The 20,170-nt window shown below is 46.1% G+C and overlaps 1 protein-coding gene across 1 annotated transcript in view; it reads left to right on the top strand.

Moving 5' to 3' along the window:
- Positions 1–19,830, top strand: part of GPR20 (G protein-coupled receptor 20) — a 33,203-nt gene extending 13,373 nt beyond the window's left edge. Inside the window, exon 2 of the mRNA XM_034759468.1 lies at positions 16,709–19,830. Coding sequence (XP_034615359.1) covers positions 16,727–17,806 — 1,080 coding nt within the window. The 5' untranslated portion in view covers positions 16,709–16,726 and the 3' untranslated portion in view covers positions 17,807–19,830. The remainder of the gene's footprint in view (positions 1–16,708) is intronic.
- The last annotated feature ends 340 nt before the right edge of the window (positions 19,831–20,170 follow it).

Raw genomic sequence — 20,170 nt, 5'->3', positions numbered from 1 at the left:
TGCTTTGTTTCCATGGGTTCACCCCTTCGCTATTGTACTCTTCATTCCATTGCATGCCAGCATGGAAGATGGAGCCTTGGTAGAGAAGATGGTGGGAGAGCGTGATGCGAACTCCTGCATCAGTCCAATGATTAGCTGGGAAGAGATGATTCATGGAGCCCTTGCAATAATGCTTGCTTTTAAAGAGCCTGGGATTTCGCAGCACGCAAGTGACGTGGGTGTCCAGAAAGAAGGCTGGACTGGAGCTCAGGAGGAGAAGGCCAACTGGACTGGAAAGCTCCTGAGATCAGGGAGGATGTTCCAGAAATAGGGGCAGAGAACCTGTTCCTGATTAGGGGGAAAACCAAAAATAGCCCATTAAAAAATAACACAGAACCACACAAAGTTCAGCCTGCGGCTCCCTGGGAAAGATCCAAGGATGAAAACATTCCAGAAAATGGGGTCAACCTTCTCTAGTAACCACTGTCCAATGAGACACTGATGGGCTGAGTTTACCATTGGTCTATTTATGGACCTGGCCTATGAACCCAAAGCTCAATCTCCCTTGAACGATCCTGTGACGTGCTGATTGGCTTGTATCCCAGCCTTCCCCCGTTTGTTTTATTGTGTGTCTACACATGGTGTACAAATATTGCATTAAGCTGTTTATACCAAAATTCGGCAGCCATTGAAGAAAACGGCTTCGTAATTAATCATATTTGAGACTTCATTTACCGTTAGTGTTAATTTTCATGACCGAGGTGATTCCTGCCTCTGCAGCTGAGGATGAAATCCCCGATGGGGGGTGAAATTCTGTTCTGTAGCGGGGGGGGAGGTCTGAGGGGTGCCATACACATTCCGTGCTCCTGAGCTTAGTGTCCCCACAGCAACGTGCACAGGGGATGTCTGGGAATGGGGCAAGGAGGGGGAAGGGGGCAGATGCAATGCTATGTAGATGCTCCTGCCTTTATCAACATTCCCTAGCCCTGCCCAGAGGCTGTATTACAGTCAAAGGGGCTACTGCGGAAGTGTCCATGAAATGACTCTAGACACGCTCTGCGGCTGGCAGGGTTCCCTCCCCACTCTGAACTTTAGGGTACAGATGTGGGGACCCGCATGAAAGACCCCCTAAGCTTATTTCTAGCAGCTTAGGTTAAAACTTTCCCAAGGCACAAATTCTTCCTTGTACCTTGGATTAGGTAAACGCTGCCACCACCAAGTGATTCAAACAAAGAATCAGGGAAAGGACCACTTGGAGTCCTATTTCCCCAAAATATTCCCCCAAGCCCTACACCCCCTTTCCTGGGGAGGCTCAAGAATAAACAAGATGAGCACAGACCAGCCTTGGGTTTTTAGGATACCAAAAAACCCAATCAGATTCTTAAAAAAAACAGAACTTTATTAGAAAGAAAAAAGGTAAAAGGAGTACTTCTGTAAGATTAGAATGGAAGATAATCTCACAGGCAATCAGATTCAAATCACAGAGGGTTTCCCTCTAGGCAAAACCTTAAAGTTACAAAAAGAAAAAACAGGGATACACATTCCCCCAGCACAGAGAAATTCACAAGCCAAAACAAAAGATAATCTAACGCATTTCCTTGCTAAATACTTACTAACTCTATAGGAGTTGGATTACTTGCTTCCTTGATCTGTCTCCGGCAAAAGCCACACGGAACAGACAGAACAAAGCCTTTCTCTCCCCCTCCCCCCAGATTTGAAAATATCTTGTCCCCTTATTGGTCCTTTTGGTCAGGTGCCAGCCAGGTTACTTGAGCTTCTTAACCCTTTACAGGTAAGAGGATTTTGTGCCTCTGGCCAGGAGGGATTTTATAGTACTGTATACAGAAAGGTGGTTACCCTTCCCTTTATATTTATGACAGCTGCCATTGCCTTGGGAGGCTTGTCTTGTGTTGGCCCTGTTTCAGGAAGACTCTCTTAGTTACGATTATCAATAGAATGTGTTGGGTGGTTTGTTTGGTGAACTCCCTGTGGAAACGACAGCCTCTCATCTGCTGCATTCAGTGTCAAAGAGGAGCTGGACATTCACATTTATTTCCCCATCCATTGAGAACTGGGTTTGTTTATTTAGCCAGGTCTGACCAATATTCAGAACAGATCATCATAATCCAGCTATCAAACCACTGCTACTTGGACTAATTCTGTGGTGAAAAGTCTAACCACTGCGTGGCCTGTCTTCAATTGGTGCCAATCTGCTCCCTCGCCTTTCAGTGTCTGAAAAGCTCGCAGCCGGCTAACTAAGAGTCTGCAATCATGCTAATCATAGTATTTGATATAGTGCCACTCTTTCGACTATCTCAACTCGCTTTATGAACAGTAATTAAACTCATCATTCAGAAGTGTAAACTGATGTGCCGAGCTGTTAAGTAGCTTGTCTAAATTTATACATATGGGAACAGAACCCAGGAGTCCTGACTATCTACTGGTCTAACTTATGAGCTACTTGTCACTAGGCAGATAGCTGTCTAAACTTCTGTCAACATCATCCTTCCAATGAGGAGGACTTTGAAAAAGGAAGGCATTTATTTATGTTTCTTCTTCCCAAGCCATGGCAAGCAAGTCATCTGGCACTTCAGAATGCCAGCAGATTCCAGAGACTAGATCAAAAATTATTTTGTTTGCAATGTGGTAGCACCCAAAATCTGTGAGACACAGTAATCTCTGTCTAGGCAACTTGCTCCCTTTTGGCTCCCCCAGTATGTCCTCCTCCTACCATGCCCAGCCCATGGTAGAGATTCAGAGTTTGGCAGGAAGAAAGCAGTATGTCAGATGGTATCTATATTAATGAAAGTGAAAAAGATGATCTGCAGGAGTGACACAGCTTCTTGCCTGTCCCCTGAATTCACCAGTGGAGGAGGAGGACCTTGGAGATTTTGATAAGAGCAATGAGACTAGACAAATTTCAGAGTAGCAGCCATGTTAGTCTGTATCCGCAAAAAGAACAGGAGTACTTGATACAATCAACTCAGGATTGAATAAGGACTGGGAATGGCTGAGCCATTACAAACATTGAATCTATCTCCCCTTGTAAGTATTCTCACACTTCTTATCAAACTGTCTGTACTGGGCTAGCTTGATTATCACTTCAAAAGTTTTTTTTCTCTTACTTAATTGGCCTCTCAGAGTTGGTAAGACAACTCCCACCTGTTCATGTATATATACACCTCTCTGTATGTGTATATATATCTCCTCAATATATGTTCCACTCTATATGCATCCGAAGAAGTGGGCTGTAGTCCAAGAAAGCTTATGCTCTAATAAATTTGTTAGTCTTTAAGGTGCCACAAGTACTCCTGTTCTTTTTGAGACTAGACAAAGGCAATTTAAAACTTGACTTACACCCTGAAGCAAAAAGTATGTCTCCTGATTTGTACCAAGGAGAGGAAGCTCATCTCCCCATGCAGGTAGGAAAGCTACCCCTGGCAACGGAGGCAGAGATTTATTGAGTAGAGATGCATAGGGATTAGTACTATAGGGAAGGTCTTAAGTCCTCTCTGACATTTCTAACACTTCATAAATTTCAGGCAGACTTGGGCAAGAAGCCAGATGCTTGCGAAGAAATTCTGAATGTTGAAGGCAAGAAGTGGAATTTTTTTGTTAGTATATTTTTTCCTCTTGGTTTCAATGCTATATTTAGGGAGGGTGGGGGGAGAGAGAGAGAGAGCGAGATTAGGCATTTCTTCATCTTCTGTAGTCACTCCAGTTGCTCTGCTCCTCATAACCGATGTCTCCTTTTCGGATAATGTTCAATTCCACCAGGGAATTTTCTTAACCAGGGCTCCTGTAAGGGCAAAAGAGGAAAGCAGATCAGAGGTAAGTCAGCCTGTCACTTCTGAGGCAGCACATAATAATTATTGCTCTGATGAACAATGATCAGTTATTAGCCAGGGAGAATGACTGAAGTAGTTTCAGAAAAGGTTTGGAGTAAGTGAATCAACTCTGCTTGGTCATTCCGGGGGACTGAACTCAGGAATCGAGTGCTATGAGTTTGAGAGGCCCAAAGCGGGCAGCTGTAGCAGACTCAGATGGTCCATGGATTGAGAGTAGAGGAACAGGTGTAGCACACACTAAACAGTGGGGTATATAAGCTCTCCTGGCCTTGATTTTCCCATTGTAGTAACTCTCTGGTTTTGGTTGAGTCCCTCATTGCCCATGAAGGGGGAATGAGTCCCAGGCGGGCTCTGTTCCTGACTGTTCTGTGTGGTCTTGTGCACATCCCCTGAACTTCTCTGCAGCAAAGTTTGTAAAATAATATTACCGGATTTATCTACTTCACAGGTCATTTACCTAACGCACAGTGAGAATTATTTAAGGTTTACAAAGGGCTTTGCATTGCTCGTGTGAAAGGTATCACATTGCCGTTAAGCTCTGTCACTACTTTGGGTCTGTAATTTGTTGTTAAACGTGAATTCTTGTTAAAGTTGGCTTATACGGATTAAAAAGTAGGAAGGCCGTGATGCAGTGTGCACTGTCTCTTAACACCTGGCACAGAAAGCTAGGCTTGCTGAGGGCTGGAGAAAGATGATGACCTAAGCTTGACGGCACAGCAGAAAGTGAGAGACCTTTCAGAAAAATGCTGTTATCCTTCTTTTCATCAAGTGCCTAGGTCACTATTAGAAGAAACACTTTAGCACGGTCACATGACATGCCCTTTTGCTATGGTGGCTACTAGGGGAAAATTCCGGGTAAAATACTCGACCCGTTGCTCATTTCAAACCTTTTCCTCAGCGAAGATTAAACTTGCAAAGCCCGTACAGGTGGTCAGAACTGCAGCAAGCCTGACACGTGTCTAGTGCTAAAATCCTATGAAACAAGAGATGAAAAATTCACTAAAAATTGTCGAGACTCAAACATTTGAGAATTCAACCAAGCAAAAGTTTATTTCCTGTGGAATCTTTATTATCGATCTACAGAGAGACAAATAGGAGGACAGTCCAGTCCAATGGAAAGGACAGTTGATTGGGAGTCATCAAATGTGCAGTTTCTTCCCAGCTGTGCCACTGACCTGCTATGTGCCTCAGTTTCCCTGTCAGTAGAAAGAGGATAAGGGTACTCACAAAACACTTGGGGATCAAGGGATGAAACTGCTGTATAAGAATGAAGTATTTTGATGAGCATTCAGGAGAAGCTGTGTACATTGTGCCCTCTGCACTTTCACTCAGCGTTTGAACCAAACTCTGGAGTGGCCAATACTGTTCTTTCTACTGGCAATGACTAAAATACAGGGAGCCTATGTGGGGAAGTCATATGTTGGATGGCATGCTGATGGAGTGATTCTCATAGGTCTGCCTTTGTTTGGCACGTAACCCTGGGCGAGAAAGTTAAGGGACCAAACGTAACTCCCCGTTGAAAGGCTCTGCCATTCATATCCCCAGCCAATTCTGCTCAGGCCTGGTGTCAAATGTAAGAGCAGCCAAGTAGCTGGAGAAAAATAAAGAGCAGAACTTCACCTTAATATACAAATGGCTCATGGCTCAGAGGTCTTTCAAATAAAAGAACCTTCCCTTTCCAAAAGGTACTGCACCGATGTCTTTTGCCTCTTGTAGGGAGTTACTACGTAATAGAGATCTATAGAGAGATGATGGACATCATGACATAAAATATATTTCTTGCCCTCTAGTCTGCTCACTAATCCATCTCTAGCAGGTGTACTATTAGCATTCAAAATCTCTGAGCTTCTTTCTGAAAACGGCCCCTTTTCTAAAAGAACCTGTTACAAAAAGGCCTGTCTTCCTCACAGACATGGACTTTCCCCCCAGTTATGCTGATCCCTCAACCGGGACTGACAGATCTCAGTCCTGGATCGATGAGGTCTGTATTCCCATACAATATCCGATCTAGAGATTAACGTTGTGTCCACTAGAGCTATGTCATTCCAATGCTTCTCAGTGACAGATGGCGTTTGTTTCTAGCTCTGGCAGATTGTGAGATACTGAATCTTCAAAATCATAATGGGAGAGCTTAATAGATAATTTGTACAGATATGAAAATGTACCGCTTAACCTAAGGTTTTACGGGCAGAGGGACATACAAAATACATGGCATCAATAAGCTGTCTGAAAAATCTAAACATTTCAGGAGTAACTCTTCTCTAAAATGTGGCATAAACAAGTCAGTGGTGGCTTGAAGGCTTTACTGGCACTGAGATAGGCGACCTGTGTAATGTAACCATTTCTGATTTATGATAAGAATAAACTCATAACAGCACCGACCATTGTGTGTGTATATTTAGTGACAGGCAAGTGACATATTTCTCTCTCTATATATAGGGGTCTTCTTCTTCCCTCGCTTCTACTGGTATAAATCAGGAGTACCTCTGTTGAAGTCAGTGGAGTTACACCACTGCAAAATAGACATAGTGATAGACAAGCCCATGAAGATTTCCTAGTATTGTATTTTCACAAGCTTCATTCCATATTTTCCATGCTTGCGCTATGACAGAGCGGGAGGAGTGCAGCTCTTTCCGGGTTTTAAATAGAGAGTCTCCAGAGTGTCTAGCATTGCTGATATTTCGCCAGAGCATCGGCTTCTAGCCTGCTTTCAGAAAGAATGCAGCTCTGCCCAACGGAATGGCCCAATTACACTTTAAAAAAATAATTCTGAAAAATTGAATTCACCTTCTTTTAATTGACAAAAATCCCTTTAGGTCTTTGGCATGACACTAATGGGAAGTTAGGATAGATAATTGCTGGAACGTAGGTATAGTTTTCTGAGGGGATGCTCCTGCAATCTGATCCATGAAGGAGCCTGCATCCTTGTGGGTCAGATGACAGGATCTAGCTCTGGACTGCTAGCTCTGAGGAGCAGGGACTGTCTACACCTATATGCATGTGTAACCCACCGCTCAGTGTGTGTTGGAGGGCCCACACTGTGCTGATCTGATCCACAGAGGCAAATAGTTGTTAAAGCCATAAGCTACAGAAGTTTGGCTCTTTAGCTTAAGTTGTAGCAAGTTATGCTTTTAGCGCTGGAGGTCTGCAGTTCAAACCCCAGTGGGCCAGCAGAGAGTGGCTAATTTTTTTTTTAATGGAGATATACCTATCTCATAGAGCTGGAAGGGACCATGAAAGGTCATCGAGTCCAGTCCCTGCCTTCACAGCAGGACCAAGTACCGTCCCTGATAGATTTTCGCCCCAGATCCCTAAATGGTTCCCTCAAAGGGCTTAGTATCAGAGGGGTAGCCGTGTTAGTCTGAATCTGTAAAAAGCAACAGAGGGTCCTGTGGCACCTTTAAGACTAACAGAAGTATTGGAGCATAAGCTTTCGTGGGTGAATACCCACTTCGTCAGACGCAAGTAATGGAAATCTCCAGAGGCAGGTATAAATCAGTATGACGATAACGAGGTTAGTTCAATCAGGGAGGTGCTCTGCTAGCAGTTGAGGTGTGAACACCAAGAGAGGAGAAACTGCTTCAGTAGTTGGATAGCCATTCACAGTCTTTGTTTAATCCTGATCTGATGGTGTCAAATTTGCAAATGAACAGTTTCTCTTTGGAGTCTGGTCCTGAAGTTTTTTTGCTTTAAGATGGCTACCTTTACATCTGCTATTGTGTGGCCAGGGAGGTTGAAGTGTTCTCCTACAGGTTTTTGTATATCGCCATTCCTGATATCTGACTTGTGTCCATTTATCCTCTTGCATAGAGACTGTCCAGTTTGGCCAATGTACATAGCAAAGGGGCATTGCTGGCACATGATGGCATATATAACATTGGTGGACGTGCAGGTGAATGAGCTGGTGATGTTGTACCTGATCTGGTTAGGTCCTGTGATGGTGTTGCTGGTGTAAATATGTGGGCAGAGTTGGCATCCAGGTTTGTTGCATGGGTTGGTTCCTGAGTTAGAGTTGTTATGGTGCGGTAGATAGAATAACCCCGGTCGGGGCTCTAAGGGTATGTTGATTTGTTCCTGTGTTCATCAGGAACAGGTCTGACTACCAGAAGGAGGCTGCCAGACAACTCTCCAATACCAAATTCCACAGGCCACTTTCCTCAGATCCCACTGAGGAATACACTAAGAAACTGCACCATCTACTCAGGACACTCCCTACACTAACACAGGAACAAATCAACATACCCTTAGACCCCCAACCGGGGTTATTCTATCTACTACCCAAGATCCACAAACTTGGAAATCCTGGACGCCCCATCATCTCGGGCATTGGCACTCTCACTGAAGGACTGTCTGGATATGTGGAGTCCCTACTCAGACCCTACGCCACCAGCACTCCCAGCTATCTCCGAAATAGCCCTAACAGAAAAGAAATTCATTGGAGTGTTCTGGTTAAAAAAAAAAAGAGGGGGTTGATTTGACTATGTTCTGAGGGCTTGAAAATTGTCCCCTCTGCAGACGTAGTAGACAGGATTGAAACGGCTTTTTTTTTTAACCAGCGTTCTAGGTGAAAGAACACACCTGGCTAGAGTTAATGTGGTGTGCATAACCATACCTGCAGCCTCCTTGCTTTGCAGGGTTTCGTTCTGCAAGCCTGATGCTCGTGTAACATAGCGTTTTGTATGAGAGAGGGCAATACATGTGAACAAGTGTGAAAAGTGCTGAGCTGGCGTTCCTGGGTACTGAAATTCTCCCACCTCAGAGCCTGGTAAAGGCAATTTTCCCCCATTCAGCCCCAGCCAACCTGCCTCAACTGTGATACGATGGGGGCCAGTCTAGGGGTGATTGTGATCAGCCAGGGACAGATTTTTAAAGAGATTCTAGGCACCTAAAATCTCTTTAAAGATTTCAATAGGAGTTAAGCACTTTCAAAAATCTCACTGTGTCTATCTGCATCTTTAGGGTCCTAAATACCTTCGGCCACTCTGGTGCATCCAGACCTTAGCGTCTGCTGGGAATGCCAACGAGGGTGCCACTTAGTGATGGTTCTTTTAGTGATGGGGTCAATTGTCCCGTAGAGAAACTAGCACATTCTGCAAAGCCCGTGAGCTTCCCCCGGATTTGTTTAGGTAGTTTCCTTTCTTCTGAACCGTTCTGAACCCAGGGTATTCTGCTGGCAGTATGCAGCATAGCCATCCTCTCCAAGCTCACTGAGATACACATGGCATAAAAGCTGTCCTTTGTGCTCTGTCTACAAAAAATACCATATTTGGCCAGTTTGAGCCATAGTTGAGAAAGAACTTGCCAGCACACGGATCTGACCCTTTTAAATCGAAAGAGAGCGGGTTTAACCCTTCGTTTATAAATAAGATGATAAATCACTGGAGGAAATTTAAACACAGAGCGGCTGCAAAGCTAAACACACGCTGAAGCCGTTCCCAGAGAGCTGCGTAACGTTCGAAGGCAGGAGGTGGGTGGGGGGTGGGAATTCGCCCAGCTGTTCAGATTCAGGACTGTGAGATGGGAAAAAGCCAAAGCATTAACTTTGACTGTTTATTTGAATTACACTCTGGCTTGTTTGTTAATGTTCTTTTCAGTCTTGGCTGTCGCAGCATATGGCTTTCTCGTTCCCTCTCTCTGTGCCCCCATGCCGAGATCCAGTCTGCATCTGCCACTAAATAACCCTTTAACCGTGCAGGTGCTGCTACAACAGAACTTGGTTCATTACCCCTGGCTGCCTGTCTTCTGCATCCACTTCGCATCACAGGACCTGATCCAAAGACCAAGGTAGTGAGTGAAAAGACTCCCCTGGTCTTTGCTAAGCACTGGATCAGGCCCCTAAAGCCGAGGCTGAAGTTGGTCTTTGCTGCAGAAGCAAAACTAAAAATGCAGTGAATGAAAACCTGGTGGTCAAGTCTGCCCTTCTGGGAGTGGCCCGACAGGCCCAGGGCTGAGCTACCCATGAGAAATAAGCTAACGTAGCACCAAGCATGGAAACAACAGGGAAAGAGACTTTAGGGTCTGGGCCAGCAAAGCATTCGTCTGTTTCCTACCTGGCACAAATCCTGATGGAATCAGCCCAGGGCATGGGTCAAGGATAAAGAATTGCCAAGAGAGTTGCTCTTCTAACACTGAACAAAGAGCTTGATCAGAATAAGGAAAACAATAGCAACCCTAAGCCTTTCTTTTCTCCTTTTCCCAATCCCCGTCTTGCCTAGCTGCCTACTACAGATTTAAAGAAATCAGGGGCATGCGCAGGAATTTAAATTTCACTGGGTTTGGAGGGGCAGGTTCTGTGCCCCTGCTGCAGCCCTGGGGCCAGGGGAGCTCGCTCTCCCCACCCCGGCCCCAGAAAGAAACAGTATACGGCTCCTCACAGCCTCAGGTGGCCTTTGATAATAAAGTATACGCTAGTGGTTAGATAACTGAACAGTTAGGCTGAAGTCAGATACTTAGACGATTACTGGGTCTGCAAAAATGGGTAGGAATTTTTGGGAGAAGAAGCTTTTTCATGATATTATGGTACTTCCACTCTGCTGTCCCCACGATGCACAGATGTAAATAATGGGATAAAAAGAGAAATAGATCTGAGCAATCCCGCTGCAAACTTTCCCAACATGTCAGGGGTGCTTGTGCCAGAGAGGTACCATGGTCCAGTGAACAGCACACCAGATTTGGAATAAGGAGACCTGGGAGACCTCTGGAGAATCTCGACTCTGCCGCTGACTTTCTCTTTGCCCTTCAGCAAGTCACTTTGGACTGGCTTGCTAAAGGTGTTTGGGGATTGCTGCACTCAGCACTGCAATGCCTAACTGAGTTATGGGCTTAAGTCTCATTTTCAAAAGGCACATAGGCACTTAGGAGCCAAAATCCCATTGGCAATCAATGGGATTTAGGCTCTTGTGTGCCTAAGCCACTTGTGGAAAATTAGACTTAGGCTCCTAAATCAGGTAGGCATTACAAAGTTGAGTGCAGCAGTGCTTAAACACCTACAGAAACCTGGGTCTTTGCCCCTCTGTGCTTCAATATCCCCATTTTACAGATGAGGACAATATACCTTTTGTCAAGCCCTCGGCGCTCTACAGCTGAAGAGTACTGAGTAATATTAACTGGGATTTTGGTCCAGAGCCACCTCATTTTAAAAAAATGGGTGGAGGGTTTTTAGTTTTTTGCCTTGCCACCTCCCCAATTCCTAATGCGTATTACCAAGCGATGGGGGTAGAAAAATAATGGAATGTGACCCAACAATAAAAGTCCATTCATCTTATATTACAAATCTTCTGTAACAATTTCAATTCTGATCTGGAGAAGGAGCAAGCTCTCTTTTGCTTGAGGCCCAATCTCCGGTTTTTGCATTGCCTGCTAGTGAGGAAACCTTTAGCGTAACCCTTTTGGCTTTGTTACTGAGACCTTGGTACCAAGGCAGGCACAAAGGGACCCCAAATAGAAGCCATCTCCACGCCATCCTGTATCTAATTTTCCCTGACACCGATCCTTCCCTTTTCCATGGAGACAAGCAGAGGCAGGGTGAACAGATCTAAACCAACCAGGTTGGACTCTCCCTTACAAAAACCCAACACTGTAAATTCAGTTTGGCAGACAAAGGGTTATCTACCACCTTTAGGATGCTAGGTCTGCAAACGCCAAGAGTTTGCTTCACTTTAAACCGGGGCTAGGTGGACAAGCCCTATGATTTGCCTCAAGTATCTAGGGTATATGAACAATATTCCTCGAGGCCGGGGCATGTCCATTTCATTTGTCTGTAAAGCACCATGCAGACCTATGACACTCTCAATTATAGTGATAACGAGGCATGTCGCTAACTCGGTGTAATGAACTGAACTGGAGCAAAGGAAAACGTAGGGTCAATATTGGACTGTAAGGCTGCAGTGGAAGCTCATAACTTGGGACATTTAAAACTAAACTGGATGCGTAGAGACGATGAGCAAATCAGATCACATAACCAAGGGCAGCTAACAGTTCAAATTTGGCTGTCTCAATTCCCAGGCTCTGCTCTCACTGCCTGATGTCAATTATAATTACAATGAAATATCTTTGGTGCCGTGGTTGTCTGAAGGCGTCTATCTCCGGGGTTCTGCTTTCTCTGATTTGGAGTACTGTGCTGGTGTTTCTCATTTGCATTCTCTTGTTTGCCTTGTATCTGACTCTTACTTGGGGTCTGATCCAACACCAGCAGGAGCATTTCTTTGACTTTCATGGGCTTTGGTCTCATATGTTTAATTCTGTCCTTACTTTAATGTAAATTAAAATGCCATTGCCACCGTCGAGTTTGAGCTTGAGAGGCAGAAGAGAGATTGTGTCATCCTGTATTTCAGGCTCAGGTAGAAACTCCCATATCGAGGCGGGGCAGAACTGGATTTCTATTTTTTTATCATTTCAACAGATAATCTTGCTGTTCATTTTAAAACATTTTAAAACATTTTTCGATTTTTAATGATTTAAATTTTCACAGTGGCAGGAAATTACGGGGAGGAAGGTCAGACAAAGCAGCACACTTTTAGCTCTCCTTAGTGGGGCAGCGCAGGGCAGAGAAAGGGGATTCGGTTTCATGGAGCATTTTGATGTTTCAGATTTGGTTTTGCTGAGCTTTGGAACAAAACCCAACAATTTTGAAATTCTCCATGACTTCCCCTGAGCTGCAAACCTTGAGACCCCTGGGATCCCCAGCTCCAGGGTCATGCCCTTCATGGGCTACCCCAGAGCCACAGACCCTGAAATCTCCAGTTCAGGGGCCATCTGCCTCATGGGCTGACACTAGCAGCCCTGGAATTCCATGCTGCCCCAGAACCACAATCCAGGGAGCCAGTCCTCCCAGGACTTCCAGGTTCCCAGCTCCCCATCAGACCCCCAGATAGGCTGCCAAAGAGCTGGGAACCTAGAAGCCCGGGATCCCCAGCAGCCCGCCACTTTGCTGAAATTGAACCACTTCTGCAGAGCATTGCAGCTAATTGGCATTCCCAGATGGAAACCATTCCACTGGCGAATTTCCAACCAGCTCTGCTCGTTAGGTTGCATTTTACAAGGCTAACTATTAATAGGAGCTTCTTGCGGGCAAAGCGACTTTCGTTCTGTTTCCAAGAATTTCTCATGAGCAGTAGAGTGGTTGAGCACATGTAGAGAATCTCTTCAAATGCTCCAACGCTCACTTAGAAGAGCACTGGCCTTTCTAGAAACCTTCCCATGCTTTCTGCAGATTGCACAGGACGTCTCCCCTTCTCTGACGGGATCCCCAAGGATATTTAGTGTTCTGTTAATTCTGGAAAATATGTTTACATCTAAGTTTCTCATATTACTACGTTTATTCTTTGATCTCACGTGCTTTAAGCTCGCTTGGCCCAGGACTTTCTTTGTTATCCTCTGCTGATTCAGGCTGAGGCTCGGGGGTGGGGGTGGAGGTTTAACCCCCCAGGTCCCAAGAGGCTGATTTGAGGTATTCCAGATGTTTTTCAAATCACTTATTTCAATCAGCCAAGTTTCCGTGTACATAGTTTTTATATCGATCTGTTTAAAACAGTGGGTAAGCCGGGAACGATTTGAAAATTGAACTGTCGGACCCTGGCAGCAGCAACTTGGTTTGGAATCTCAAGACTGATGTTGCTATGTCTACAGACCTCTAGAAGCTGCTACACAGCCTACTGGGTCTTGGCTGTAAAATGAAACTGTGCCTTACTTTTATGGCGAAGGTAACTGCCTGGCAACTATCTGACTGTAGCTTAAGAACCCAGACCCTTTATCTGCCCACCCCGGACACGGATCAGAGCGCCAGCAGACACTCAAAGCAAGGCTTGGCCTCAGGCATACTCAACGGGGCACTTCTCCCTGTTCCCACCCATCCCCATGCCTCAGTGGGTCACAGCGGAGAATACCAGATTCGAGACAAACTGCTGAGAAATAGGGCAGGCACACCTCAAACTGGTGGTTACTCTATCATTAGATTGTACCAAGCCAGTAATAAAAGTAAACTTCGGTCTCGCCACACTGGTTAACAAGAAGTCAAAAATGCAGCCTCCTTAGGCAGTCCAGGCCTTATTGGTCCACCCAGACACTGGACTTTCTGATGAGCGGTTACTGAAATCCAATTTCATCAGACAAAGGGTTCTTCTGATCTCAAGAGATCACCCACACAGCCAGGTCAATATACAAGAACCACACAGCTGCCCATCCTTCAGTAACTAAAATCTAGTGGTTTATTAATAAAGAAAAGCAGAAGAGAGTTAAAATGGTTAATAGAATCATATACCTACAATAATGACAATGTTCTTATATCAGGTTTGTAGCAGTGACGGTATAGACTGCTAGCTTGTAAAGTCTCTGGTAACTTCCAAAAGCTTGGAAGCTCCTCAGTCCATAGTCCAATATGCTCCTTTTAGTTGTAAATCCACAGTCCAGAGACTCAGAGAAGGAAAGAGGCAAAATGGAGTCATTTTAGGGGTCTTTTATACCCTTTGCCATTTGCCTGGAAATGTACAGTCCCAAACAAAGCTCACAGCGCAATTTGTGGGAAATTACTGGTACAAGATGGAGTCCAGGGTCTCAGGAGCAGGTCACATGTCCTTACACGGCTTGCTGACTCACAGGGGCAGCCATTGGCCATATCTGTACTAAGGTGTTCAAGGAAGACTTATCTAGGCGGAATGAGTTTCTTCTATGGCCCGTGGTGAGAGTGAAATGTTCTTAATGGGCAATCAAGCGTGGTGATACTTCAACCATACAGCATCACCGCCAAAGCTCACTTCTCTGCTCCCACTCAACCCCTAGACGACCCACCCGCAAGACGACACAGAGCTCTAGGCAGATACCGTGTCCCAGTGGCTCACCCCCAAGCTGTGGCACCATCACTTCTCCATGGCCTCACCCCTCCATTTGAAGTGGCAAAGGAAGGAAGCGAGGCAGGGACAGGGGAGTGATCTGGGGCCCTTTCTTACACTCAGACTGCAGCAGGCAGTGGGGAGGGTCCCAGTATTTACATGCTGGCTGCTGAGTTGTCTCTGCCTGGCTGGATGAGCTGGGCATGCTGCACTTTCTCCTCCTGCCACACACAAACCTCCCGTGGGGGAGTGTTGGCAGGGCCCCTGCTACTTCCAGGTGTAGTTAACAGCCCATTGATTCACACCTCTCCGAGCAACCATTGCAGGCTCTTTGCACACTCAGACAGATGTTGCTGTTACATCCAGGTGTAGCTAACACCCCATTGAAATTCATGGGACAGTTCACACCTCTCAGAGTAAGCGTTTCAGGCTCTTTGCACACTCAGGCAGATGTTGCTGTCTTGGTTATGCCCACGTCATGTTTTCAATCTTTTCTTCACAACCCTGAGGGCTAGAAGCTTACCCCAGACCACTGCTGATGTGCCTAGTGTCCCCACACTGCCCCAAGGCCCACCTGCTGTGCTTGTCTGGCACTTTATTTTTTAATTATTATTTATTTATGGACTTGCATCAGAATAGTGCTATGTGCCCTGTCAGTGACCCCTTTGTTCTAGGGATAGCTCAGTGGTTTGAACATTGGCCTGCTAAATCCAGGGTTGCAAGCTCAATCCTTGAGGGGGCCATTTGGGGATTTAGTTGGGGATTGGTCCTGCTTTGAGCAGGGGGTTGGACTAAATGACCTCCTGAGGTTCCTTCTAACCCTGATATTCCATGAGAAACACAGAACAAACAAAGAGCCCCTGCTCCAAAGAGCTTATGCAATCTAAGTATGAGACAAGAGACACAAGGTGGATACAGACAGACGAATAGCGGGAGCACAAGGAAACAATCAGACACTACTGCTCAGCATGACAGGCTGTGTTCTAAGCACACCAGCTGCCTAATTCTTGCTCAGATAGCGTTTCTACATGTCCCAAGCTTCTGAGCAATAGGATCTTCCCCAGCCCGCTAAGATTTTTTAAATGAGAATGAATAATTTGGAGACCATTTTTTCCACCATGGCTGGCTCATCTCTGTGCCCAGTGGCACAATCAATCATACCACCTGTATGCAAGGAACAAGCTCACCCTGCTCTGGTCTGCCCAGTGCTTACTCACTATTCCTGTGAAACTCTGCTGAAAGGTCACGCCTCTCATCCACGCCCAGCAATAAGTGAGTCAACAGATCGGTATCTTCTCTACTTGAAAAACTGAACAGATGTGTGCATCTGAACTTGGCACTGGGGGTGCAATTCCCAGCTCCAGGAGACATACCTGCACTAGCTCTCATCCTGCCAGTGGGCTAAAAATAGCGTGGCCCCGGCAGTGGGAGCAGCAGGAGGAGCTAGTTGCCCTGAGTACATGCCTAGAGTCTCTGATGGGCATGTATTTGGGTCAGCTAGCTCAAGGACAGCTAGTCCAGGTATGTCTCCTCAAGCTGGAATTCACCGCTCCCCGCAGCTCCAAGTGTAGACATACCCTACATTCGCTTTGCCTATTGCTGTACCTCTGGTCCATCCACGGAGCTTTCCCTCCTTGATGTTTGTTATCCCATCATGTTGGGCCATATCTAAAATATGGAGTGTAAGCTGTTCAGGGCAGCAGCATGACTCTGCTTAGCTTGTGAGATGGGATGTGACCGCAGACTGAGATGGTCTGGCTGTAGGCCACTGGGGAGATATAATTATCTATAGATTCCCAAGCCAGAAGGGACCACTGTAATCATCTAGTCTGACCTCCTGTGTAACACAAGCTATGGAACTTCCCCCAAATAATCCCTAGAGCAGATCTTTTAGCAACACACCCAATCTTGATTTAAAAATTGCCAGTGATGGAGAATCCACACAACCCTTGGTAAATGCCTTCAAAATGCCTCATAATGAGGCTGCAGTGTTCTGTGCTGTGAACCCCTGAACATGCCTGTAAATGTCTCTTTGCTGTTGCTTCCTTCTTTCAGGTCCCCAGAGCACTGAGTATGCACGCCTCCTCCTCCCGAGAACCGGCCCTTAACCCTCTCAACTCCACGAGGGCACCCAACTCTAACAGCTCAAATGAGGTCAACACGTTCGACAAGTTCATCCATATGGACCAAGAACTTTACCAAGACTTTTACAGCCTGTGGATAGCCCTGATGGCGGTCAATGCCATCATTTTCCTGGTGGGCGTTGTGCTGAACAGTTTAGCTCTCTACGTGTTCTGCTTCCGCACCAAGACGAAAACCACCTCTGTCATCTACACCATCAACCTAATCGTTACTGATCTACTGGTGGGCTTCTCCTTGCCCATCCGAATCATCATGTTCTACACTGCAGGGGACTGCCTGAGGTGTTCCTTTGTTCACATCTTTGGCTACTTCGTCAACATGTACTGCAGCATTCTCTTCTTGACATGCATCTGCATCGACCGGTACCTGGCCATTGTGCAGGTGGAAGCCTCACGTAAGTGGAGGAACCCCAGCTGTGCCAAGGGGATCTGTGTCTTCATCTGGGTCTTTGCAACTGTGGTCACTTTCTCCATTCTGATCATGGCGATAACCTTTGCACCCTGCTGCCTCGCCAAGATCTTTGCCCTGATGGTCTGCGAGTATTTCTTCCCGCTCATCATCATCACCTTCTTCACCACTAGGATCATGTGTGCGCTATCCAAGCCCAGCCTCATGCACCAGAGCCGTGAGAGGCGAATGAGGGCCGTTCAGCTCCTGACCACCGTCCTCATCATCTTCATGATCTGCTTTACACCTTTCCATGTGCGCCAGGTGGCCATTTCCATCAACCCAGACATTCCCCATAACATCAGCTTAATTGTCTACCATGTGACCGTGACTCTGAGTAGCCTCAACAGTTGCATGGACCCCATCGTCTACTGCTTTGTCACCAACAACTTCCAGTCGACCATGAAAAGTATCTTCAGGAAGTCGGAGCCTGAGCAGACAAGTGGGGACATCATCAGTATGAACAAGAGCTCCAAGGGCTCAGGTACAAATGCAATCATTGCCTTCTCAAACACAATAGGCAGCCCTTTGAGCTTACCTTCAACAAACAGTACACAGATATAACCAGCTCCTAGAGGGACACACTACAGTAACCCCGTGTGGAATATTGCTGGGCTGTCTGGTACTATTGCCCTTGGCCTCTTGTTTTCTAATATGAGCTTTGGAGCGACTGTGTTAGAATTTATTCCTCGAGAACATTATGCTCTTTTTGGAAAGAGGAACTCTCAGTGCCATTAGTACCAATGCAAAAGAAAGTCCATTAATAACAGTTCACAGCAGGAATGCTCTGTTTGCATTTTAATATATATGTTTTACTAGCAGCAAATCCATTACTGTTGTGGTCTTCTTTCACTGTTTCACACTGCAGTGTGACAGTAAGCTACCAAACTGCAGGAGGACATAGAAGGCCATAAACTCTCTTCTTGTCTGTGAAAGCCTCCCAGCCTGGGGAAGGAATATTGTTGTTGAGTAACGCAGGGGCTGCCGAGCTTTCCACGTTACTAGAGACAGCAAAGATTTAAGACAACGAGCAGAGTTGTTGGTTTCAGGTGACTGAACTGAAGCGGGACAAAATAAATCTAACCCACTTGTCACTAGCAGCTATTCAGATATTTCTCAAACACATCTGAATTTCCTCAGGGAAGGCACTCTAACACAAAACAATATCCCCCCCTCCCCAAACACACACACCCTTCATATTTCAGCTGTAAGGAGAGGATTTGTATGACTTTATATAATATATAAACATGCAAGGATTTGTATTGCTTGGTTCATATTATTCAGTTGGATCACCAGTTTCCTTATGTTTCAGACAGGCATGGAAAGAAGCTGTCCAAACGTATGTGGTTTCTTGGAAACTCTGTTTCCCACATTTGCTCCCTCTTCCAGCAACTCAGTGGTGATGAAAAGCAGAACTGAAATACGAAGATGTGTCAGCCTTGTTTGAGTTTTTTTTATGATGCGGCATTAAATTAGGGTTTGCTACCAGATCCTACCATTGGTCCAACTAATTTGTATCTGCCTTTCCTCTAAGGCTTCAGAGGAAAGCAACAACAACCACAAACCCCACAACCCCATAAAGCATCTAGGTTGAAATCCATCCCAGGGCAGACCTATGTTTAGGATTTAAATTATGTTGAGGGCCCTCTACATAGGGATGAACTTCACCTCTTTCCGTCATGCTGTTCCTGGGAAGGGACGAATTCACTCCTGATCCCCTGCAGCAATCAGGTTACACCCCAAAGCAGGCAGGTAGGTTTACACCCTTCTTGGAGCATGAATTACCTTTTTCATCGTGCAGTGCCATAAAACGAGTCAACCCTTTGTAAAAATCCCATCGCGGTGTTTGACTCACAACATCGGCGCAAATGAGAGTCCCACTTTCAGTATTCCAGTGCTGGCTGGCGGCTGTACCATTTGCATTCTATACAGCACCATTAAAAAAGCATAAGCATGAAAAAGCAACCCAGAGAAACAGCGAGACCCACAGCATGAATGAAAACATCCATTGCTGTGATTATTCTCCTAGTGGAAATGCCACTTGAAATATTTTCAACGGGTTCCACCTGGCTAACGAGGTTTGAGGAACAGAGCAATGGATCTATTGGTCTGTTGGTTACTGGGACTACTGGTCCTCCAATTTAAACCAGTAGAAACCAATTGAGACTAGTTAAAGGATTCTAATGGAACCCACTGGAATTTCCACTAGCAAACTCTGCACAAGAGCCAGCAAAGGAAAGCTGCATGCCAAAATGTACAAATTAGGGTCAAGTCCTGCTCTTGCTCCAGGGAGCCAAGCAAAGGAATGGGGCAGTGGAGTTTGTGCAGCTTTATGTGTCCCATTTCTTGCTTGTGGGGAGAAGTCAGGGATTTCCCCCTCGAGGTGCTTCCCCACCTCAATCAATGGCAGTAGGCCTGGGGGAGGTAGGAGCCTATTCTTGGCAGGCCTTAGGAGCAAGGGGAGGTTGGCAGGATTTAGCGAAGGCCAAGGTATGGGAAGGAGTCAGGGGCCTCGGGGGACAAGGGAAGTCAAGGGGTTGAGGGGAGGAAGAGTCTGAAAGAGGGATTGTTAAGCAACGGGCGATGGAGCTTGGAGGGGTGGGGAACAGGGTGCCTGTGGCAACCTGGGGTTGGGGCTATTGGGGGACAATGGGGCTGTTGAAGGGGTGGGGGAGGGTCTGTGTCAGTCTATCATTGGGGCTGTTGGGGAATAAGGGGGACTGGGCAATAGGGGTTTGGAGCCTGGGGAGACTGTTGGGGGGAACCTGTGGCAGTGACTCTTATTCTTCTCATCACCCCATTAGCCTCCCCCCGTCCTGCCCTCTCCAGCTCCATCCTTCATTGTGCACTTCCCCCCCCCACACACACACACACACACACACATACACACTCCTCCCCTGACCCAGCTGCCACCGCCACTTCCTCCCG

Source organism: Trachemys scripta, chromosome 2, assembly GCF_013100865.1.
Source record: "Trachemys scripta elegans isolate TJP31775 chromosome 2, CAS_Tse_1.0, whole genome shotgun sequence".
Lineage (NCBI taxonomy): Eukaryota > Metazoa > Chordata > Testudines > Emydidae > Trachemys > Trachemys scripta.
Note: the sequence above shows the minus strand (reverse complement) of the source record. Positions and strands in the feature narration are given on the sequence as shown.